This window comes from Falco biarmicus, chromosome 1 (genome assembly GCF_023638135.1).
Source record: "Falco biarmicus isolate bFalBia1 chromosome 1, bFalBia1.pri, whole genome shotgun sequence".
Classification (NCBI taxonomy): domain Eukaryota; kingdom Metazoa; phylum Chordata; class Aves; order Falconiformes; family Falconidae; genus Falco; species Falco biarmicus.
The window spans coordinates 114,299,217-114,325,123 of NC_079288.1; the positions used below are offsets into that span (position 1 = coordinate 114,299,217).

General features: G+C 37.8%; 1 protein-coding gene across 3 annotated transcripts in view; it reads left to right on the top strand.

The window, feature by feature from the left end:
• Window positions 1-25,907, top strand: part of INPP4B (inositol polyphosphate-4-phosphatase type II B) — a 213,017-nt gene that overhangs the window by 91,063 nt on the left and 96,047 nt on the right. For all 3 annotated transcript variants that reach the window (XM_056362789.1, XM_056362797.1, XM_056362787.1), the window contains exons 8-10: window positions 192-264; window positions 6,574-6,721; window positions 19,243-19,373. In XM_056362789.1, the coding sequence (XP_056218764.1) occupies window positions 192-264; window positions 6,574-6,721; window positions 19,243-19,373 (352 nt within the window). The remainder of the gene's footprint in view (window positions 1-191; window positions 265-6,573; window positions 6,722-19,242; window positions 19,374-25,907) is intronic.

Genomic DNA, 25,907 nt, shown 5'->3' on the forward strand with positions numbered 1-25,907 from the left:
CTGCTTTAATTCTCATTATGTTGAAGTATATTGGGAAAGAAATATAAGGAGAAAAATGTAAATTATAATTAAGGGTTGAGAAGTTATAATATCAGTGATAGTGATATTTTTCAGTCTGCCATTTATAAACTGTTCTGAATTTCCTTGTAACAACTGAATGTGTTACATGTGTGGTTGCATTTCTTTTGTAGTGTGCATTGGTTCGTGAATGTACAGCCAGTGAAGGCATAAGTGGTAAAGACAACTTGCCTTCGTTAAATGCAGGTAAGTATAACGTTTGTAAAAGATGACTGTTGCAATGTGATGTCACATTCTGAAGAAATCACAAAGTTTTGGGGCAGGGCTCTAAAAATACTCTTCAAATAATACACTTTTCAAAAAAAAATTTACAAAGTTTAATATTTTAATGTTTTATACATATTTAACAATATTATTTTACTGAGAATTGTGAGGAAAACTTCTGGAAACGTATGTCAATTATGCTTTCTGAAACACTGCTAAAATCTCCCACTCCTACATCTTTACTGTTTAATGATTTTCGAGACTGTCAGTGACTTCAGTGGGCATGGCATTAACCTCATAATTTTTTGTCATGTCATTGTGTGACATTCTGTTAAAGTAATTATACATTATTGGTAACTGAATACCCTGGAGAATTAATCTCTGTTATAGCTGATGAAGTAGCAATTTCAGTTTGATCTGGAAGGTATATGTCCTAAAATGAAGGAAGCTGTTGGCAAGGTATTCTCAATTCTAGGTCAACTCTGTGCTTGAGTGTATGGTGTTGAACTAGATCTATTTCTCTTTCATCATACTGAGAAATATTACATGCTGATATGCTGGACCATAAAAGTTTTATTAGCCCAAGTTTCTGAATCTCCATTACTCTGCAGTAACAATGTCACAAATAAGTTATATGGGTCATCTGAAACCACAGCGCTGTCAAGAATTCTGTGTATTTGTTGCATACAGTTGAGGAGAAATGTTACTGAAGTTTTAAAACCTTTAGTGAAACTTTTTCATATGGCCTCACTGATAGGACAGCATTATTAGATGAATTTTGTAGTCTGAAGGAAGCACTAGAAACCTCCAAAAAATAGGGTTTTCCATGTATGTATGAATGCTGTAATTTTTCTCCGTGATTTGTTGAGACTAGATTAGAAGTAGTGAAAAATTCCTTCTTCAGAACTGCCGTTTCTTTTCATCGGTTCAGTGTGAGGCTAGATATGTTTGTGGAAAAGTTATTCATTGAGGATTACTAAATGCACAGGAACTACATCTGGCTCCGGAAATTCCTGAACTGAAAATAGCTGGAGGCAGGGAGAGTGTCTTGCATCTCTAGGTATCTATTTATGGCTCTTCTTGGAGAAAAGATACAGAGCCAGTTGAATGGTTTGGTCTAATTCAGTGCAGTCGTTCTTTGATTCTGATCCTGTATGTCATCCAGATAAGTGGGTCTTAAAGAAATGACATTTCTGTTCAGAGAAAATGTTAGATTCACGACTGATTATTTTTTTTTCTTCAGTTTGCTGCCTCTGTTTGGGTGAGTTTGTCTCAGGATTTCTATTGAGGTTTTTTGAATGGGGAAGTGCTGTAGTTTGGGAAATGTATTTTGTCAGAACTGTTTGAACTTCCAAAGTAGATGTCAGTTTTATGGATAATGAAGTCTAGATCACTTCGTCAAAAGTATTTGCACATGATTCTACAGTATATCAAGACAGTGCTTAACATTTCTATGTTTAATGTTCTCATATACAAACACACAATATAAAAACCAAAACCTCCACCCCACCCAACATTGGTAGGGCTTATAAAGTCAAACAACCCCTGAAGGTTTTTGCCATTTTTTGTTTTTTAAAAAAGCAGAGGGGAGAGAGCAGAACTGCACATGCGTATGCAAGAAGTGACAGCACGCAGGATATTGGAAAGAGTTTGCAGTCACAGGAAGTTTGTTCTAATAAATACTTATTCTCCAGTCTGTTTCCTGTACTTGTGACTTCCTCTTCTCACCCCAGCGTTGCCTCCACTTCCCTGCTGACACCTGGCACTAGTTCCAGGTTTTGTCGGTCCCACTGTTTTTATTGAATTCCCAATTCCTTTTCTCAGAAAATTTTAGCTCTCCTCAGCCTTTTCCCAGACTTTGTTAGACTTCTGACTTTTTCATACTTCTTCCCCAACATGCCTCCATGACTGGGCTTCATGTGCATCAAGCTGTCTGTGTTTCTTGAAGACTGACTTTCTCATTTGAGTACCAGCACTGCCCTTAAGCATATTGTACCACATGCTAGCTCTGCCCAAAAATGTATTCATCCACTCTGTACCATGACATGTGCACAGTTTTGTTGGTGTTAGAAGCTGGGAAGCATGCAATAACTTTCAATAAAGGTAGATCATTGGTGCATGTATGAGGTGTTAAGTTCAAGTTTTAAGTTTTTCACATCCTGAGATTTCTTTCCCAAGGCTTATGTTGTTCTCAGGTCTGGGTGGATTGCCATGGTATCATAGAAAAATGCATATATCTGTTAAAGATTTACTGTCAGTATTCAAGTTTATGAAGCACAGACCTTTCTTTGCAGGTTTCTGGCCTCATTTGGTGCAGCTGGACCATCTTAACTGAAAATTTTTAAAAATAATCAGTTTAAGCCAAATTTCAGTGTGGCAAAATTGAAGGCAATCAAAAACTAGGACTGAAGGGAAAAGAATAAGATCAGTCATGTGCTAGAAGTATGTTACAGGCAACCTGATAACATCAATATTGCCTACACTACTTTCCCTGCTGTGTACATACAGAACTATCTACAGTACAGTATGTATTCCATATACATATGTATTTAGTACATGTGTATACTGTTGTATTTCTGGTTCTTTCTGTTTCATGTTGTTTATCAGGCCTTCAAAACTATGAAACTGAAAAAATACCCCTGTGTGAATCTTTAAGCCTGTAGGCATAGATGCACATTGGCATTCTTCTGAAATTTAAATCTTAATACAAGGAACTCGCAGCCCTCAAGTGAGTTATGAGGCACTTATTGAGTGAGTGGGAATGAGTACCGTATTTCACAGAGGCTTCTCTCTGTTCCATTTATACCCCAAGAGATTATATTTATGTGTCTCAAAATTCAGTTATTTATTTATAACACTGGAGAGTTTGCCAATTGTTTGCATGTAAACAAATTGCACTTTACAATTAAAAAAAAGAATAAGGTAATTGAAATTAAGCAAAGATTAAGTAAGTTGAAATTTATCTTCATGAAATGATATTCATAATACACCTGTGCTACAAAGGAAGATATAAATAGAAACACTGCTAATAAATTAGTATATGGTGGTGGTATACTTTGATCTATGCTTGATAGGGAACAAAAATGAAAACAGAGTATTCAATCTTTTATTAATTTTTGATTTTACTTGCGGGGAAGCAGTATAAAAGATATTGCATGGAATAAAAAGCACAGAGGTCTTTAAATTTAAAAATGGGAATGTCAAAAAATATGGATGGTTAAATATATGGCATTGGCTTTTAGGTTTCATGCTACAGAGAAAGGCTTTTAAAATAGTTTTTTCTCTTTTTAACCACTGCAGTTCATCTGGATTTTTTTTTTCCCCCCAGTGCCTTTCATGATCGCTGTCTAAATACAGGAAGGATTACCTTTATGAAACTTTCACTCATTTTAATAACTATCTTTTATAAAAACAAGATCTAGTCTTGCCATCCTTACTCTTTGGGTGGTTTTACATGACTTCTGGATTTCTTTTTTAGACAATTTTAATTATTTTATGTTTTAGACTATTCTAGACAATTATAATTAGAAAGCAGTTCTGTTGTAATTTGAAAGCAAAACACATCTGAGATTTTTACGGACTCACATGACTTCAGTAGTTTGGTATATAAGAAAAACATACTGTGCTACTCTCATCGACAATCTCAAGCTTTACCAATACTGCAAATGGGAATTATTTGGATTCCTTGCGAAAACAAAATTCCCAGGCTTTTTTTCTGACTTTGTAAATGCAATTTTCTTTATAAACGCATGGAGAAATGTTTTGGCCATTTTTTAAAACTTGCAACACACTTGAAATTATCCTCATCAGAAAATTCAGGCTCGGAGGTAATACCTGAAAAGTAGTTTAATAATTCTGACAATAAGAGAAGTCACGACTTTGGATCCACATTTTCAAAGTGATTCCTAGTCTCCCTGGCTATTATCCTGCAGTCCTGTCAGGTGTTTGTTTGTTTTTTTTTGTCTGGTTTTGTTTTTTTCCCATGATGGTGGTGGTAATAGTGAGGAGATGGGAGGAAAGAGATTGTGGAGCTGAACATGTGCATTATGTTCTCACAGACAAATGTCAATTTTTTAATGTAATAGTTTCTGAGTGCAAATTTAAGGGCTGTTCTTGGAATAACATCCTTTAATATCTTCTTAGGAAGTAGATATAAAAAGGTAGAATAGAGAAAAGAGCCTTTTGTGTCCTGGTAAAATGTCCTGGTGAAATGTCCTGGTAAAAACGGTCAGCCTGCTTCTTAGCAAACAGGTGGCACAACAACAACAACAAAAAACTAACTCAAAATTATCATCTGTTTTGGCAGGTTTCTTTTTAAGGGCAGACCTGAATAAGCCCTTAGTTTCTTGAGCTCTTCCTGATTGTCATTCCCTATTTTGTTAATGGAAGATTTTCAGTGCCATTTATCTACTTTGCGGATTGACAGAAGCTTTCAATATTATTGACAAAACTGATTTTGTTAATTAGAAGAATCTCAGCAAAAGAGGAGGAAAATAAGGAAAGCATTACAGCAGATGTTAATTAAGTAATATAATAAAGGCCAGGCACTGGGTATAAGTTGATCATAGGTACAGGACTTGGAGATGCTTTTTTTTTAGTAGGGGATGATAGTTAGTCTGTGTGGTGAGGATTCTGAAGCCATAACATGTGTGTAAAGATGCTTGAGCATTGAGGTATTTTGGTTGTTAGTAGTAACGAAAAATTGCTGGGTTTTATATGCTGTAGCTATAAGGATCTATTAGGCTTATTTTATCACCCTAAGTCAGAATTTCGGTTTTGTAAGTAAAATCACTAATAAAGGCAAAACTACTCTAAAAAGGCTTCTAATTTCTCATCAGACCAGTGATTAAAGAGATCTCAGTAGGGTGGTGAGAACAGAATTCATCTATAATGACTTAAACATTATTTACAACATTCCTTTCTTTATGAACAATAAATGTTATCGCAGGTATCCTTGAATCTGAGGTCTTGTTTTAGGCCTTTCCTAAAGGACTTCTGTTAAAAAGCAGTTTGATTAGATAGGGAAGACAGTTTGTATATCTTCAGTAACTTGGTCTATGTTTTTCATTCCCTATAAATCATCGTACATAAGCAGTAACGGTGACAGTGAGTTGTGAAGCTGAAATTCCTATTAGTAGATGTCGTTTTGACAGTAGCAGTTTCCTCGCAACACACATGGGAAATGCATTCCTTTGAGTTATAGGCCATTCAGTGGCAGATCAATGGGAGCCTGCTCTATGGCAGCTTTTTCCAGAAGGCTGATAGAAGGGTACTCTTGGAGAATTTGGATGGCTGTCCAAAGGCATTCTGAGTTAGGAAGCAGTGGATGCATGTGCTAAATGACAGTCATTTGTCTCCAAGTAAGCTTGTCAAATAGTTAAACAAAACTTTTCTTTCTCAGCTTTTCCCCCATTTGCACTTTCTGAAAAATTAATTAAGAAGGGGGAGGGTTGGGGGGTGTGTGTGTGGAGGGAACAGAAGGAAAGGAAAGAGTAGAAATTTCCCACGTTTATTATAAAGCATCATTGTAAGATCGGAATGGAAACATAGCCAACATGTGAGAGTTTAAGATAAAATACATGGTGGGTTTTAAGCATAACCTTCCAAGACATCAAGTAACATGATTTTCCTACATCAAGTTACAATAGTGATCTGAGAGCAGTGTGTGTGATGTATTTACAGGATTGTTATATTTATTTTTGTGTAGTGGCAGACCATGTCAATGTTCAAGTTGACTTTATAATGGTGTCCTTTTGACCATGTCAGTAGTCAAGTTTCCTTTAATGTAGATGCACACCATCTCTTTGTATTAATGACTTTGTGTGCATATCATGGAGAAGATGCATCAGATACAGCTAAACTCTGAGGCATGCTTCACTTGTCCCATGTAATTTATTAGCAACGTGAGTGATTCTAGCAGATGGTAAGTGATGGTATTGACTGTATGTGAATTCATTGTTTGTGCATTCTGTTTTTCCTAACTGTGCCTGAAGTGTAAGAATAGAGAGCATAATTTACATTCTCACTATACTGAAATGCTAAATTCACAGGATACCTACTGTGCGGGTAAAATGTGATTTATACTGTAATAGTAATACTTTGTCCTCCACATGCTGCTATAATAAATTAAATAAAAAATTAATGTTTTTAATAGAATTTTAATGGTTCTAAAATTAATTCTGGAAGCAAGGGGGGAAATAATGTATTATTTTTGGATGAAATTGTTGTCATAAATTTTCAAAGAGTCATATAACCACAGTAAAGCAATGATATAATTTTTCCTCTCTGCAGTGTTAAAAAACCCAATCAGTAAGTTATACAGATTCCCTACTTCTGACAACAAGTGGATGCGGATCCGAGAACAGATGGCTGAGACCACCCTCTCTTTCCATGTTCCTAAAGAACTGATCAATCTGCACATAAAGGAGGATATGAGAAGGTAAGGAAGAAGAAGTAGCAATAGTAAATACTAAATTTTATTTTTCTGAGTTGGAATAGTTTAAGTGATGAGCTAAAATATCAGTTTGTGGTATGAAATAGGTAAAAGTGTTCTTTTGGGCTGCTAAGAATTTACAGCTGTAACTGAACAACAGAATTGATGCCTCAGAATTTTTAGGACTCCAGTGACTTCATGAGTTCTGAGCAATGAACTGTGCTACAGAGTGGTCTTTAAATGTGTAAGCATCAACATTTGGTTACCATTATGAATACTCTGAAAAGTTAACATTTTATAAAGAAACAACATGACAAGGGTGTGAACTATATTGTAGTGTGTTTGGCTTTGTGACTGGGCAGTGCTAATGTCACATACAGACATCATGCAAACAATGGAAAATGACATGTTTGTAGTTAATAGATGAGCAATGAGAATATAAATCACATTCCTTTAACTAATGTAAATCGGTCTGCATAAGAAAAGGATACCAAGTAACGTAAGTTTGAAAACTTTGCTGGATTGGCCTTGTAACCAGCAGGGATATCTGAGGATCACTATAATATGTATGGCCTAGGAAAAAAGAGGATAGTGAGCACAGGTGTCCCAAAATCCTTTTTATGTCTGAATTCCCACTCTAACGACTAAAATGGCAGCCTGTCCTTGAATGCTTGTAAGCTGTGCTGATACAACTGTGGGGAAAAAAGTACTTTAGGCAGTCCAGGGCTTCCTTAAAAGCATATGTTCTTTTTCCAATGACACTGGATGAGGTAGGAGATAATGCCTATTACCCCATGCAAGCTGCCTCACACATGGGTGGGCATCTGGCCTCACGTATAAGAGTAACACTGTGAGCTACTGCTGCATCCCAAAGCCATCCTGTGTACTTTCAGGCAGCTCCCTCCATCAGAGGGGGTTGCCTGTGGCTGTTTACAGTGGTGGTTTGTCCTGCAAAAGGAGCTTCTTTTCTTTTCCGTTTACCCCATCTGCTGCTTCTGTATGATCTTTTTATGCCAATAGAACAGCATGTGGGAGACCAGAATCTTGCTTTTAATGAAGTCAACGGGCTGATACATACTTATGCATGGTGATGACGGCTTATAAAAATCATATGAATTGTTATAATACTTCATTTTATTAATTTAATACTGTGTTTAGGCATTTATGGCATGATCTTGTTTGAGAATACTAATGTGTGAGGATTTTTTAGTAAGTAGTAAAAATAGATTATGGTGACTTGCACAGTTCATCCACTTCCCAGATTTTAATTTGCCCCCTGGGTAAATGCCTTTTAAATGTTAGAGGATTACTTTAACCACTTTTACTACTACTGCATTATTCTCTCCAAAGGCATAATGCAAGTAGTAGTGCTTGCTGTTATTTCATATTATAGCATTCACCTCCTTGGATGAAGGCATAGTAAAGAATCACCGTGGTTTGTTTTTTTAATGATTATTCAATACTCACCAAAATAAAGAAAAGCTTTGAGAAAGAAACAGAATGAAAGTTGCTCTAAGTTTGAGGCAAGTGGTTCTGATTTTCCTGACTGCCATTGTCGTTAGCTGTTCAAGCCTAGTAGAAAGTGCGGGCGTGAGAGGGAGAGACACAAAGTGATTGTATCAATCTGAGTGATAAGGTAAGACCAGCCAAGAGGAGCAACAACTTGTGGTAGAGTATTAGCGAATGGCGAGAATACAGGCATCTGTGTCACCAATCATTGTGTAAGGGTGTAGGTTTGAGCTTCAGCTTTGTATGGGCTTTGCCTTTTGAAATAATCACAAAGATGCGTGTTCTTGTGGACTTCTTACATTTGTAAACTAGAAAAACAATGTTAGCAGGATATTGTTATGTTAGTTCTTGAACTTGTATAAAACCTACACTTACCTTGAGGCTGTTCTCTTTTGAAGTATTGTTCTCTGCATCTTTTTTCGCCAGTTAGTATAAAAGAACAAATATTTTTGTCTCAGAGGCCACTTCTTATCAGCCTGTTTCATTTTATTCCTATTGTGGCTTCAGTGAAGTCAGGTCTGAAACAATTACCTAGAAAAAATATCCAAGCGAAGTGTTAATGCCATTCAGTATTGTATTTTAAATTATCATTTAAATTCCCTTTTCTCATAGCTCTTAAGATCGTTCATCTCTTGATACAACTGCAGTGTTCATTCTTAACCAAACTTTTTCATTTACTGACATGATACTCTGAAATATGTAACCTCTATGATTTTTTGACTTTTTATTTCAGCATGGAAAAATGTTTTTAAAGATATGCAGGCATTAAAGATTTTATCCTTCAAACCTCCCTGGAAGAAGTTTTAATAGGAGCTATATGATCAGTCATTTTTATTGTTTTAGTAAGAGTCATGTAGCCCTCTTTGATGTTTTTTTATGAAGAAATTATTTCTGTTTCCTCTTCAAGGTTTTCCAGTGAGTCCTTTCCTCTGTTTTTAATATTTCTTCACACAAATCTTGTCCAGATATTTTGCATCTATCATGCCAGATTAGCCCAGTAGTTCTTCAAACCTAACGATTATAAAAAAAACTTAGTAGTTTACAGTAAATGTTCAGAAAGTTAGTTGACCCATATAATCTAAGCTTGGAGTTGCAGGTATAACTTGTGTTGCACTCGATCAGCACAGCAAGAGAATTAGGAGGCTGTAGTAGAAGCTGCAGTACACGTGTCTCTGATTTGCCACTAAAGCTCTTTTGAGTCCCTTGGAACCAAACTCACCTTGGGCTGGAAGGCAATTCCACCTACTTACAGCTCAATTTAGCCCATGGCATTTGTGGTCACAACCCATAAACAAATTTCAGGGATAAATTGCTGAACTTTCCTTGAACCCTCTCTCTGGAGTATAAAGCACACTCAGGCTTTCCTCCTGCATCAGGGATGGCTGTCCTGTCCCAACTCCAGCAGCCTTTTCTTGTGCAAATCTATGTTGTTTGTCTGTTTTCTGATTTCTTTCACGTAACATTACAGAATGAGGACAAAGTTCAGACTGTCCGAGAGATGGATGTTTTTTCTACTACCTTTTAATATGCGACTTCTATAGAGAAATGGAGCCCCAGGCAGAAATGCTACATGTTGGGAGCAGGCATTGAATTTTCCAGACGTTTGTGTGTTATTTTTTACATTACTTATTTTTGAGCAATTGCACTGCAAAAACATTGTATTGATAAGAGGTAATAGCATAACAGAAGTTATTCTGAGTAAACTGACCATGACTTCTGAAGCTGAATCAACCACATTTTGACGGGCACTGTTAACATTCTATCCACTTAATGACTTGTAAAACCTTACTTCAAATAACTACCTAGCACAAATGTTCAAAGAAGTAATTTTTTTTAACACTTAAAAGTGTGTCAGTAAAATGTAGTTCAAATACAGGCAGATGCAGTATTTACCCCATTGTGCATCAAAAAGTATGTAAAAACTTTATTTTCTTATTCTCTATCAGTTACTCCATAGAGGAATACAAGTGTATGAATGTAAGTGTAACCTGAACTTTTGTGAATGGTGTTTAGACAATTTGAGCCCTCCTCAAACATGATCAGTTTAAAATACATTAATTTATAAACTAAAGGATAGAATATATTGTCATGTATGAACACTATTTAATTCTCTGTCCTCTTGATCTTGCTGTTCATAACTAATTTTGGAAAAGATGGTCTCCGTGAAAGTCTAAGAGGAGTTTTCGTATTAAACTAAATGAAGTAAAATTTGCTGGGCTTTACTTTGTTACTGGATATTTAAAGTGGTAGTGCATTGGAAAGGAGTAACATTACCTGGTTTGTTTTGTGATAGTTACCTCTGCACAACATTACCTATTATTCAGCAGTGCTGAAAGCTACAAAATGTTAACTTACATTCTGACTGTCCCGTCAGGGAGGGGTTTCTGTTGTTGTTTTCTGCAAAATCCACCCAGGTTTTAAGAGTCCAGAAAATCATTCTGTACCAGTCAGCAATGCTTCTCAGAGACTGGCTGCTAAAATTTCCAGATGTTATATTTGTGCACAGCATGCTCTGGTCTTAAAGAAGTCCATATTGAGCAAATGATATAACATGTAAGTGTTATTAGAGCCTCCCACTTCATGGTGAAGGACAATACAAAACCAAAGGAAAAAATAATCTTGTTCTCAAGATTATAATTATTTTAACACACTCAGATTCTGTCATCACAAAAAGCATTTGAATTACTATGTTGTTAACTAGGGATTTTGCACTTACCAGTACTTATCTGTGGTTCTAATAGCACTAAGTTGAGTGTAATTTTGTCAGTTCATGTCAGTGGGGGTGCAGAGAATATAAATTAGAGGCATTAAAGTGATTTAAAAAGCTTTGTATGGTTTTATTATGTTGCTCATGTCATAAAGATCCTCACTGTTTATTTTGAATGATGTACTCTGATTAATAAATTGGGGAAAAAAGAAAACAGAAACTTACAAAACTGTTTAAATACTTGAGTAATCATGCAATTAATAATGTGATTAATCTTGCCACATAGATCATTGCAAGCTGAAAGAAAGAAATGAAGTTATAAACTAGGAGAGTAAAATGTTTTTCTTATACCATAGGGCTCATGCAACATTGTTGTAAGCGGATTCCACTGTTTCCTGATGAACAGTAAAATTTAAAAACAACAACAAAAAAACCCAACCCTAAACCAATTCTATACACCATTGCTAGTTACTAAAATATAATTTAAGATTCAAGTGTAAATTCCACAGATGCCATTCTGAGTATTACTGAATTTGATACTCTCTGCAATTGTGTAATGCAGGAGAATTATCTTCTGCTATTAAATGCAAATCATAGAATTAACCTCAAATGATCATGCTGTTTGAAAATCTTGAGTCTTTCAGAGATATACCCAGTAAGAAACTATTGAAGGAAAGGAAAGTTTTAAGGCAGGAAGGAAGAAATGGGATATATAGCTTATATATTGTCTACGCTTTTGGGTAATAAAAAGGAGATGGTGGTGGATAGAAATGCAAAAAGAACTTAAAAACTCGGCTCTCAGGAACAATATAAAATATTCTCAAACCTTGGCAAATCTCAGTCCATTTTCCAAATACACATAGAAGAAACAGGGTTTTAAATATTTTTGATGTGTTTCGTGGCTTGGCTTTTTGGGATGATTTGTTTAGTTGATTTTGTTTGATTAGTTTGGGTTTTGTTTTTTTTTTAAACAAATGTTTAAGGCATGCAAAAGGTAGGCACAAGCTACAATTGAGTTTTTAGTAACCTGTCAGATCAGACTTAGCAGAATCTGAAATAGCTTTGGGAAGCTCTGTAAGAAAAGAAAAAATGCCAACTGTTTTTAAGAGGTTCTAAATTAAAACTATTAGGAAAGAAAGGAAAATATCCATTTATTTGTCTTTGTGGTAGCTTCCCCAGAAGAGATTAAATCCTCCTTAGTAATTATTTGTCTGTTTTAGAAACTATAGAGTAAAAAGACTATGATTCTTTTATTTCTGGAGAGAATGTTAAGTTGTTTTGATGGGTTAATGCCTGTATATCACAGGACCATAACTTGTGGTAAAGAAAAATGAGAGTAACTTTATCTGCTTCTATTCTACAAAAAAAAGATTATATGCCTATCCATAAACATGTAGAGTTTAAAGTAAAATTTGTTAGGAAAAATAATTTCTGTGCGCTCTCCTTAAAAGGAAGCTTCTAAGCTTCCTTTACTTATGAGTGATTGAGTCATGGCCCAAAGCTTATGGTTTATATTTGCTCCAAGGCTCCTGTTTGATAAATATTCAGAACTTTATCACCTTTAGAATATTATAAAACTTTTACAAATATTATCTCAGAAATGTCTCATCTTGTTTTGAATCCTCCTAAGCACTTTGCTTCTGATGTTTTGTGAAAGTCGATTTCAGAAGCTAATTTTGCTTGGCAGAGGTAAAAATCACTTCCTTTTTACAGTTTTGAATTTGTCATGTTTGCTTTGCTGGGAATTGCAGTACTGGATTTTTGAAGCTGAATGAATCAAAAATCACTACTTCATCTTCATTTTGTGGTTTATGTGCTTTTATCGTATGTCCTCGTAATGTTCTCTTCTTCATATAATTGCACTGATTTTTTCAGCTTCATCTTAGAAGTTGTAAAGGTTTGTGCTGTGTCCTTAATGATGCAAATGGCTATTCCTGCTGTTCCCTTGTCTAAGACAGAGTAATCAGATCCAGAAAAGTTCGTTGAGAAAATGCCCCCTTCTGACTCATCTTGCTCATCTTAATAACTTGCTGCTGGTTTTGCTTGATTTTGATTTTATTGTCACTGACCACAGCTTTCCAGTGTGCTTTCCACAGTGGTGTCTGTACTGTTGAAGGTAGCATTAGTTATGCAAAAACAAGTTTATTTGGAACATGGTTTCAGTATTAGGACTTTCTTAACATACTTTTTGGACATGGTGCATGCCATTAATTCAAAGTACTCCCTATAGAATTCAGTATTTTGCATTTTCAGCATTGAATAAGTTTCCTTCAGACTTCTAAGCTGTTCCTATATCCTTATATCCAGTGATGAGAAAGAGTCTGTTTGGTTTATGATTATTACAGCACGTGGCACAAAGCAGAAACTGTTTAAGTAGAAATTATCAACATTAATAATACAGGAAATTATTTGTGCCTCTTGCAAGTACTTTCAGTAGTTTGCTATAATCATGCAGCTAAGGTGTTCCTAAAAATAAAAAAACCTAAACGCATGAGTTGATAAATTAGAAGGCAGAATATTAATCTGAGCCTTAGGTGCTCAGCCGTCATTTGGTAATGGGCTTCATTGAGTTTCTTAGAACAAAAAAATTGCATGTAGTTTTACTTCAATAGCAGCAGTATTTAACTGCTAGTAATGTCAGAAATTTATCCAGTCACATAGTGTTTACGGATCCCTAGTTGCTTTGATGTGTTGTTCATAAAGAAAAGCACAGATATTTCAATCCAGGCACAGATCTATCTAAACCATCCGGCATATCAGTGTAACAGCTTGTACAATGACTGTGCTTTCCATCAGGAGAGGAAGGCTGGGTAAAACTCAATCCCCTAAAGGGCCGAGTCCCCACAAATTGTAGCTATGTAAATTAGTATATCATTCCAAGAAAAATAAGTTGTTGGCTTTTAAGTAGGAGCCTGAAATGAAGGTTCATGACATTTCTAGTTGTTCTGTGGGATCCTGAGAAGTCTCATAACTTGTTCTTAGAATTTTTCATCTCTTTGAAATTGTGTTGTGTTAACACCAATGATAATTAATCTTTAACAATCAGTGTGTTATATAGTGCCTTCAGTAGATCAGGATCCAATATTGGATTTTTCTGCCATAATAGCAGAAAAGAGTTTTGAAGAAAGGCTAACAGGTAGATTTTAGATTTTTTTAGTGGGGAACTGCTTTCAACTGTAATGAGACGTGTTTAGTGAAAGCTGGCATAATTAGTCTACTAAAGGGAAGAATGGATGTGAAAAACAGAAAGTACCTGAGAAAGGCTTAAAAATAATTGAACTAGCTAACATTTGAAGTGGAGGAAGAGGGATGGGACAGATCGTTTACATCCACATTGTGGTTAGATACAAGCGTGGCAAGATGGTCAAGGCCATCAAGGAAGCCAGTGAAGTAAATTGAGGCAGGAGACAATGAAAGTTGAGATGTGCTCCTGGGTGGGAGTTTCTGTTGTGCATTGACAGAAAAGGCTATCCAGGAGACAGTCTGAAGAGCTGAACAGCAAGATGTAGACAAAGCTTGGATTTGATTCTGTAAGAAGAGTTGAAACTGATGCTGAGCACAGGACCTGTCATGGTGATGGGTGCAATTACCTGGAAAAGACTCGGAAAAGTCTTTAAGAGGGGATTTGGGGTGAGAGCAGATGATAAATAGTTCTAACACTAGTGAGTTTGCTCAGAGCTTACTGCTCTGTTGACAACCTATTCAAAATTCCATGGCTACACTGAAAAGGTGCATAAATAACTGATTTGTCCACTGTAGAACCAATATTTATTATAATTATTAATTTTCTTGTATAGTGCAATTGTTGTTTGACACAGTTACCGGTCAAAGTGCGTTTTTAGAGGTATACGGTTATGGCACAAGTATTATAGTATTATTAAAACAAAGGAGTTTTTTAAGATTGTTGTTGTGGGTGTTGGTACAAACTATAAACTTTCAAATTTCAAAAATATTATGTTACTTCAATCTGTTTGTTTACTTTTGGGAGGAGCCCTTCACAGTAATGATAATAAAGCTTGATACTACAGAATAGTCTTGATGGAGCTTAGATACAGAAAAGATAATTCTTTTTTCAGCCATAACTCAGAGTTATACCAAGTAAACAACAACAGTGACAATTAGTAAGAAATCACGAGACACAAATACTATCTAAATCCGATGCCTTATATATTTGCACTTGGAAAAAAAGGTGGAAAGTGTGCAAGAAGGCTGGTTTTGGAGTAACAGTGCCTATGCCATGTAATCCTGTTATACTGTATTTTTAAATTGAAATAAATTTAGAAAATGTGCTATTTAAAGTTTCTATGATATATATGCTGTAGGTTACTATAAAACTGCGTGCTTGCTTTATTAAAAAAATGCAGATAAGATGTGTCTTTTTATGACATACTAGTGGCTGTATTTAGACTTCAGTGACGGCATATGTGTTTCTGAGATGAAAGCCTTGTCGACAATAAGAGCAGGATTTCACATTCCTTGAAAACATGTTAAAGTTAAAATGGTGGGATTTGGGCTTTCCCTTCCCGTTGCTGTTGGCATCAATGGAGTTCACTCATAGCTGGTTAAACCAGTTTTGGGTTTTGGTTGCGTATTTTAATCTGAGATAAGGGGTTTCTACTCCTGCTGTTGCTTGAGTTGAGTACAGGACCAACAGCTCCAGGAGTGGGCTTAGAGGCAGGAGAGCAGAGGCCCAGCAGTGGGTTTTCCATGGGATAGAGGGCTCTGAATGTTGTGCTTTGATGTGCCCACCTCTCGCTGTGTAGTATTTCTGCAGTCTTTGCAGAATATTTCTGTATAGGAGGAACAGTAAAGTTTAGGAGCTCAGCCAGGTCCAAACATTGTTGCTGAAACTATTAAATAAAAAAACCTAAATATTAAGGGCCAAGATATCTTCACTGCTAATAAATAAAATTGTATACCCTGACAAATCTTATGAGCTTTTCATAGGAGGAAGCCCTGAGATTTTCATTTAATGGGATGTCTTATTTTAAGCTCCTACAAATTTTGAAGTAAAGGGTGGTTGAAAATGATGATTTTGTCCTGTTACTGCTGCTGATTGACATGTCACAGCATTGCCCGTTTGTATTGATGGAAGAAAGTTGATTTGATTCATCTACTTCTGTTCTTCAGGTTGAATGAAATGGAAAAAAGTAACTGTACATCATTAGTAAACCCAAGTTAATGTGTTGTAATCTTTGTTTCTATTTTGTTACTTTTAAGGACATGTATGAACAAAACATCTTAATTCTGCTTCCAGTGCAATCGTATGATTTCGGTTGTCATATTAACAAGGAGCAGAATTATGCCTATATAGCTTATTCAAAAAACTATATAGGGCTTCTTCAAGTACATCAGTAGGAAAAGGATGACTAGAGAAAATGTGATCCCACTGCTGAATGAGATGGGTGTCCTGGTGACAAAGGACACAGAGAAGGTGGACTATTGAATGCCTTCTTTGCTTCAGTCTTCACTGCCAAGGCTGGCCCTCCAGTTTCCCAGACCCTGGAGGCACGAGAGAAAGTCTGAAGAAAAGACAACTTCCCTTTGGTAGAGGAAAATCATGTTAGAGATCACTTAAGCTAACTTGACAGATCCATGGGCCCCAATGGGATGCATCCCTGAGTGCTGAAGGAGCTGGCAGATGTTATTGCCAAGTCACTCTCCATCATCTTTGAAAGGTCATGGAGAACAGGAGAGGTGGCTGAGGACTGCAGGAAAGCCAGTGTCACTCCAGTCTCCCAAAAGCCCAAGAAGGACCCAGGAAAATACAGGCCAGTCACCCTCACCTCTGTCCCTGGAAAGGTGATGGAACGGCTCATCCTGGAGGTCATCTTGAAGCATGTGGAGGAATAGAACGTTATCAGGACAATCAACATGGATTCACCAAGGGGAAATAAAGAAATCATGCCTGACCAACCTGATAGCCTGGATGGATGGAATGACTGGCTGGGTAGATGAGGGGAGAGTTGTACATGTTGTCTACCTTGACCTCAGCAAGGCTTTTGATACCGTCTCCCATAACATAATCATACATAAATTTGGGAAGTGTGGGCTAAATGAGCGTACAGTGAGGTAGATTGGGAACTGGCTGAACGGCGGAGCTGAGAGGGCTGCGACCAGCAGCGCAGAGCCCAGCTGGAGGCCTGTGGCCAGCGGTGCTGCCCAGGGCTCAGCGCCGGGCCCAGTCCCGTTCAGCTGATTCACCGGTGACCTGGGCGAAGGCACAGAGCGTCCCCTCAGCAGGCTGGTGGCTGGTACAAAGGCGGGAGGAGCGGCTGATGCCCCAGAGGCTGCGCTGCCATCCAGCGAGAGCTGGGCAGGCTGGAGAGCTGGGCAGGAGGGACCTGATGGAGCCCAGCAGAGGCCGGTGCCAGGCCCTGCCCCGGGGGGGCACAGCCCCACGCACCAGCAGGGGCTGGGGGCTGCCTGCGGGGAGGCAGCTCTGCGGGGAAGGGCCGGGCAGTGCCGGGGCACAGCAGCTGCCCCTGGGCCGGCAGCCAGCCCCGGTGGCCCAGGAGGCCGGTGGCGCCCTGGGGGGCGTGAGGAGGAGCGTGGCCAGCAGGCGCAGGGAGGGGATCCTGCCCCTCGGCTCGGCCCTGGGGAGGCCGCCCCGGGAGTGCTGTGCCCAGCGCTGGGCTCCCCAGTTCCAGAGACAGGGAGCTGCTGGGGAGGGCCCGGCGGGGGCTGCGCAGGGGGTGAGGGGCCTGGGCACCTCCCGGGGGAGGGCAGGCTGGGACACCCGCGGCTGCTCAGCCCGGGGAAGGGAGGGCTGAGAGGGCTCTGATCGATGGCTGCAGACATCTTCAGGGCCAGCGGCAGGAGGACGGGGCCAGGCTCTTTCAGCGGTGCCCAGCGACAGGGCGAGGGGCAACGGGCACACGCTGAGGCACAGGCAGCTCCCCCTGAACGTGAGGAAGAACTTCTTCACCGTGAGGGTGGCAGAGCACTGGGGCAGGCTGCCCAGAGGGGCCGGGGGGTCTCCTTCTCTGGAGACACTCAGAACCCGCCTGGACGTGATCCCGTGCAGCCCGCTCTGGGTGACCCTGCTTTGGCAGGGGTTGGGCTGGGTGATGGTCAGAGGTCACTTCCAAACCCTGACCATTCTGTGGTGCTCTGATTTTAATACTGTTCACTCTAATGCAAAGCTAATAATGATGGGGAAGACTTCAGTGTATCAATGTGGGGGTTTTCTGTTTAGCAAATAATTTTAAGACTTTTTGGCTGGTGGTCAGAGCTGTTTTGGTAAGTGTAGCTCTATGTTCCTGTGCTGCAGACTTGTTGGTCTTTTTGTCCCACTTTCTGCCCCCTCTCCTCCTGTTTTTCCTTTTACTTGAGTAATTTTTCCTATATGTAAGAGCTGTCCTCTGCAAGTCTTTTGGGGGTCTTCCAAGAATTGCAGTGAAACAGTCTGCTTGCTGCTTTGAAGAAATTGAGAAAAACTAGTTGATTGTGTTGCACGAGTTTTCTCCTGAACAATTCCAGTTCTTTAAAAGCAAGTCCTCCAAGTGGCTTTGAGGTAGATACAGGATGAACTTAATTTGCAAGTGAAGAAAACTAACAGAAAGCCCAGTGTACTGTTAACTATGCTTGTTTGTGTAGGAAATTAGAGTGATCTCTATTTCACCCAGGTCAGCTCTCAAGGGTGTACAGGAAAACTGATAATTTGTTAAAGGATTTCCTTTTGGATTTTCAGTGACATGTTTGGTTACCATAATACTGCTGTTTTGACCTGAGTTCTAGGGGACTGATGGGGGGGTGGGGGGGTGTTGCTTTGTTTGGGGTTTTTTTGAACACAAAAGAAATGTGGTGAGGGCTGGTGTGTTGGTTAAACAGACCATTGTAGAAATGCTGCTAGAACTGTGTTTATGATGTGTAGGAAAGTATCCAGAGAGCAGAGCAGAGTTTATCATAACACCTATGTTGCAGGTGTTGGAAAAGGAGCAAGCTTTGTATTCTTTACAACTGTGTTTAATATTTCCTCGCAAAAAGTTACTTGCTGTGAACATAGCTCTCTCGAACCTGAAAGCATTCTTACCCCCAGGGAAGAAATAATATTTCAGTTCGCAGGCTATTGCATTTGTACCAGATGAGTTTTGAACACAAATTACTGTATTATTCACTGATTTGGCATTCTTTATTGTGTAGGCGAAATCAACAGATTTTACAAGCACCCTGAAAACAGATTTTATTTCAATTAGGAAGTGATTTTGTGGTGTGGGTTTTTTTAACAAACTGATTTTGGGTTAATTTGAATGGATGTTAATAGATTAATGACTTTATTAGCACCTTCTCTTTTTGTCTTTTGATACAGGAATCAGGAACTTAAAGACTTGGGAGAACTTGCTCCTCACTGGGACAATATGCGCAAAAGTGTTATTGCTCATTGTGATCAGATGCTGAGCATGTACCAGGATACTCTTGCAGAGCTTGGAAAGCATACAGGTATGAACCTATGCTTCTATGAAAGTAGCCTCTCCTCTTCTGGAGCAGGTAAGAATTAACTAGATTGATTGTTATTAAATACTGGCATATTCAGCCACATAAAAATGAAATATGAAATATTTGTAATTGTATTTCTGAGATACTCACAGCTGCCCTGTTTCCTTATCTAAATAATTTCCATGCGTTCCAGCAGTTTTTCACAGTTAACATGGTACATGGTTACACAGCAGCCAAAAAAGTTGGAGAAATGGGGGTGGAGGGTGGGGGTGGGTGGGTGTTTTAGTTGCACGTTCCCTTGAATACACTGCTCTTCTAGTATTGAATACCATCTGGCACTTGAAACCAACCTTAGAGGTAGTTTCGTCAATTTTTCTTGAAACTTCAGTTACATTTAACACTCTGCAGGGTAACATAACACCTAGCTATGCTTTGCATATCCTCAGCACAATAGTTGTCATTGCCCACATTGTGCCAGGTAAACACAGAATTAATATGGGATAAGCAGTCTGTCCTCAGCCTAGAAACAGCAGTACGTGCTGCCTTGCTTTTTCCTGTGGGGACAGAGGTCTTATATTCTGATGTGCACTGGGTGTTTGTTCTGCTAATATCTGCCATAGGCCTGTGGTCAGGGTCTATAATGTATCATAGTGTCTGCATGCCAGTGGAGTAAGACATCATCAGTGACAAATGTTCAGAAAAGACAGCAAGTCTTTTCCTCCTGTAGTAATTCTTACTCATAAAAAGAAAAAGACTGCAGAAGAAATTATTTCTCCCTTTGAATTTCTTTTGTTTTGATCACAAATCATTCAAGAAACTTACTGTAATTCTTTTCTATGTTGTGAGACTACTGGAATTATTTCCTGAATAACAGCTGTATTTTGAGAAAACAAAGATTTCTGTCTTTTTATAGGATGCCTTTCTTCCTCTCCCCTTGTTTTAGAGGTGTTTTGGAAGGAAATGGGCACATTTGTTCTGTATTCCTACAGAGGCCTTATTGCTTCTTTGTTGCTGGTGTCAGATTTGTAACTCCAGTCCTCAGAGTCACCATCTCAAATACGCGTTTTCGATGACCATGCTTGCCACTGTTGCTTGCATATGCTCTTTCACTCTATATTTTCACTATTAGATGTTCTCACTGTGGCCTTACTCCTGTAAGTGTGTGTGTGTAGGCATAGCAGTGCATGTCAGAGGTAAATACTGGGCATTATGTTACATATATATAGGTTTACAACCTAGAATATTTCTGGAAAAAAAAAGAGATATGTTTTGGTCATGAATGTTTGTAAAAATAGAGGTATAAAGAATGATAACAGCTTTTGAAATATCTGGTATATATATTTATGGAGAATTTGCAGTATTTTCTTAATTAATTCTAGCTTTCTACATAGTCCAAACAAAACTTTGTGTGTACCAAGAAATGGAGCAATTTGGGTTTAGTTCAATATATAACTAAAGTGCATAGCAGAATAATTTCTTCTTATAGAGAATTGGGTACATTTACTTTTATTATAATCTGCTGCATTTAGTAGGTGAGGCACAAATCTTTCTTTTCCAAAACAAGTATTAAATCTATACTTTTATCCTATAGCCACCATCTTCTAATACAGGACTAAGCATGGTATTTCTCATTCGAGATCGCTCTGGGATAGCTTTCTTGGTCACAGGAAAAGAGAAATTGTGTTTCAGTGTATGAACTAAAAACAGCCTCTAACTGAAACACTAAGCATTTTGGGAGCAGTTGATCACCTGCTTAAATTTATGGGGAAAAAAATCTCATCTGTTACACTAAATGTTATCTGATAATTTGCATTTTGGTTGCAAAAGTGGAATTTCTTTTATTTATATTTGTTTACCATCATCAGAATATTCCAGTTCCGATTTTGGCAGTCTGATCCAGTATGACACTTCTTATGTTCCTCTGCTTTAACAAATATATATATATATCTTTCATACTTTGCTGATTACACTTTGAAGGCACTCTAAAGTATCATGTATAAGGCAATACATACAGATTATCAAGGCATCAATGTAATAATAATAATTTGCAGGGAAATCTTGAAATTAACTTTTGAGATAAAAAAAAAAAAGACAATGTAATCTATTAAGCCCAAATCCTTCAAGACCCGTATTGTGCCAAGTGAATTTAAAAAGAGTTGGTGATTTTTAAATGACCTGTCTGTGCTGTGATTTGAAAGAACAGCAGTGGACCAGGGAACTTGAGATTGTTGAGGAAGACAGTACCAGCACATATACAAAAGAGTACGAACATTTCTCGAAAAACAAACCAGAGCAGAAAACCAAATCAACCTGGTAATTGTAGTGAGGATGAGAAATAATGAAGAGGTGTTAATTTGGAGGTGAACAGTCAGGTACATACCTAAAGCTCATTTTTTCAACAACCCTTTTTCCCCCCCTTACTAATGTAGTGCTGGTAAAATACTTGGTTTATACTTGGAAAACCCCGATTGTGCATCTTGTGTGAAAAGTTACTTTAACATTTGAAAACTTATTTTATTGTGATCAGCATGATATGTATGTGTACATTCTAAAGCCAAATAATAGTCCAGTCCTTCTAATGAAGACAGTATTTAGTTTTAACCCTGCACTATATTTGCATAAAAATGCACTATGATTTTTAATTATAAATATAAAGGGGGGGTGTCTGTTGTGTATATGTATGTAGAGCTAGACTAAAACCTCAAATCTGCATTTTGATCCTATAGGCAATGTAGGATTGGCTGCCCAAAAGTAAAACAAAATCTAGAAGAGATTCTTATATGCTTCTGCTGTCCATTACTTGTCTTTAACCAGATTTTTTTCTGCCTAGATCATTTGCCACAAGTAATTGCAGTTCTGTGTAGAACAGAGACAGAGATTAATCTCCCTGCATACAATTTTCAGAAACTTGTCCCTACTTATTTTTTTTTCAAAAGGAATGGAGGGGATGTGGATAAAATTCATTGCATGTTTTAGGATGCAGTGTCCCGGTTCCTCTTCCATTCCCATTTGGGATTTTTTTTCTCTATAAACAGTACACATTATACTTTTAAAAGCAAGATTATAGTGTTTGATAAGAAAAGCAAGACAGACATATATTTGACTTCATTCTGTAGTTGCTAAAAAAATAATGTTGACAGAACATTGTAAAGACAGGAAATTTAAGTACAAGATAGCAGATGCTAAGAGGAGAGATGTGAGTATAACTTCAATTCAGACTTTTCAGGTCAGTGTATCAATGGTGTTTACTTTGCCATTGTCAAAGATTCATGCCAAAAAATATTTTGCTTTACAGTTCAGCCTGTACCACTAAGCTTCTCTACTTTATCATAGTTAGCACGTTACCCGAGTTTGTGTTGAAGCAGTTCTCTCCATTCTGAAACAGCTTGAAAATTTCAGTGCTCTGGAGTACCTGTGCATCTGCACTGGAGATCCAGATCTGCTCAGAAACAAGCAGCCATCCTAGTAGGGGTAGTTGCAATCAGCAGTACTTCTACTTAAGAACTCGGTAAGGTTGATTTCTAAACTAGACCAGGCTTTTGTTACCTGGCCTCAGATGCAAAATTCCTGAGTCAGGTTGCTATTTCAGGAAGCCTCATTTTAAGACAATGCCAACTGGCTACATTCTTCTAGGAAAGCCAAGGAGTGCTTTTGCCGCTGCCTTTGCTTCACTGCCGTGTTGGCAGCCAGAGATATGTGGAAGCACAAACTCATTGACATTGTTCTCCTTCCTTGGTGCATCAAAAGCAGGGTTAATGTTAACATGTTTAGCATTTTTGCTCTGCTACTCACTGAAAAATTGCTTTCCTTTAACAAGCAGTATTTTACACGTATCTTGTCAAACAATTCTGAAGGACCAACTCCATGTAAGTCGTCTAGGTACACATATCTCCGATCTGCTTTTGTATCAGTGCTAGGAAAGATACTGTTCACTCATAAGTAAGCAGAGTATAGAAGGGGAGATAGCATCTGCAGCTAAAATTTTTCCAAACCGTTCCCAAATTGTGTTTTCCAAGAGATACCTACTTTCACGCTCAACTGAGCTATTTGTGGAATTTAATGGAGAAAACTGTTGTTAGTAGAACAATTAATTACTTTCATTCCAATCTCTCAATTTTTAAAAGAATCAGGTGACTGCATTAGTATTAGCAATTTTGGTTTAGCAGCATATTTACTTAAAATTGAGGTTTAAGCAAATTAAGACTATTTCTAATTTAAGTTGTTTTGACAAACACTTTTATCCTCAGAAATGGGTAGAATTATAGAGAATGCTAAGTATTTTTATTTCAAGGAAACATAACAGGAGTCTGAAAGGGTTAGGTAACATCAAAACAAATAATTTCAGGTTAATCTAAAACATGGATTTGTGGTTTTGGAAGGGAGTAGAACTTTGAAATTGTTTTGTTTTAGTTTGACCTGAAATAGTTTACACACACAGAGAGTATTTTTTTTTTTTTCACTTCAGTCATCAAACTGAATTTTTTTCATTCATCCAGCCCTAGAAGGAGAAGAAAAGACAATTGAGGTTAAGGCAATTTAATATTGCTGTGGAGAATTGGACACTATCCCTGCCTCTGTCACAAAGTTCCTATGTGACACTAGGCAAGTCAGACTTCAGAAGTGGTTAGGGTATGGTGTTCCTTTTTGGAAGCCTAGAAATAGAAGCAAGATGTTTTGCAGGAGTATTCAGTACTTATGGATGTAATTCAGCTCGGTGGGAGCTGTGCTTCCAAAATGGAATGTGATGTTGCTTTATAATGCATGCTCTGTAGAATGAGATCCCCTGTATCTCATAATGATGCATTGTTTCCTAAATGCTTTGACCTTAGTTATTCTCTGCCATTAGAATGGATAAAATTATATCCCTTTTATTCAGTCAGTTAAAATTATTCTATAAATATTTGTAAAGCCATTAGAAACTGTGTTATGCATGTGGTAGACAGGTTTGAGGAAATTAATAATCCTGGTTTTGTTGGATCCTTGAGCAATATATGTGAATCCAGATAGCAAAGTAAAAGTTGGAAAGAAAATATGAAACACTGCTTCTAAAGTGAGCAGCAAAGACCCTAAGCATTCAATGAGCTGCAAAAAACTAGTATGTGATATGTCATTGAAGGCTGTATCACAGCACCTCTTCGGGTGGATGTCAAATGAAGGTTGCATCTGTATTCTGGTATTTCCTAACTCTGAAGAGTTTAATCTTGCAACAATAACAACAACTATTTTAATAGAAGGAATCTATTTTTCTTGGTCCTTCAGTACAACTTACCAGGTTATATGAAAACAAACTATACTGAAAATTAGTTTTATAATATGCAGATTGAGATATTAATTCCACTGCATGGATCTCTCATACCTGGGTAAACAGAATAACCAATAGCAGTGGGTGGTTATTATCCCATATGTTTCTGGCACTCACTGGATGGGGACGGACTCTTGTTTCACAGATCTTTTCTGAAAAGAAGAATAACAAGACTCAGCAATGCTGCATGTGTTCTACTCCAGTTCAGGATAGATGTGTACTCCAGGGAGAGCAGACCTCCTCCCTCCTACTCTTCTTTTGCCTGTCCCTTTTAATCTGCTGTCATTTTATTCTCTTAGTCTGCCAGTGCTTCCTTGTTTCAGACCCAGTTATCATTCCTTAAGCTTTGACCTTGATCTCAGCTAAATTCTCATAAATAATCTGCCCCTTTTCTGTTTTCTTTCCTAATTATTTACAGTCTTCTCACCTGCACTATTCCCATTTTGTTTTTGATATAGTTCGAGTTCCTTTCACTGCTCCCATAATTTTGCTTTTCTGCACTGTCCAAGTACAGGTTTCCCACTGCTGTTCCTCATCATCAGTGACTCCTGGTTCCTGCCTGTATCCCCAGGTTTCCTATCAAATCTGAATCTTTGACTCCTGTCAATTGCTTTTTTTGCTACCTCTGCTCTTAATCTTGTTCATGTATTGCTTTCAGTTACTAAACTTAGGTGGCAGCCTAAGCAGGGTTGACTGGTCTGGAGCATCACTGGTTCACTTTGGCAATGTGATTTGCATTGGGAGACTCAATGTTAGTCCTGTTGGAATCTTTGGCCGTTTCAACAGATAACCTCTAGCAAGTCTTCACTGAGCAAGTCAAAAAGAATTTGTCTTTTTGTTGTTGTTGTTGTTTGCAAGAAAAGGTTGAACCTTTCCAAAGATATTTTATTTTTAATCCTATCTGAATCAGAGGAATTTTAGTCCAAATGATTAATGCTTGGCAAAATGATAGGGTGCTGAAAAAATGGTCTAAGTATGGGCTGACTGAGTGAGAGGATGGGACCACCTCTCTTTCCTAACCTGCACCCTTTCTTTTTATATATATGCTGTATCAAATATCTCCAGGTAAATTACTTTTTCATACTGTCAGGCTTTAATTATATTCCTATATACCACCATAGGGTATATAATATAATAATCTCATACTTTTGAAGTATGCAACCGGATGATTTTTTCTTTTCCATAGTGCTGTGCTGCTTGTGATTCTGGCTTTTTAGAAAGAAAACTAATTTACA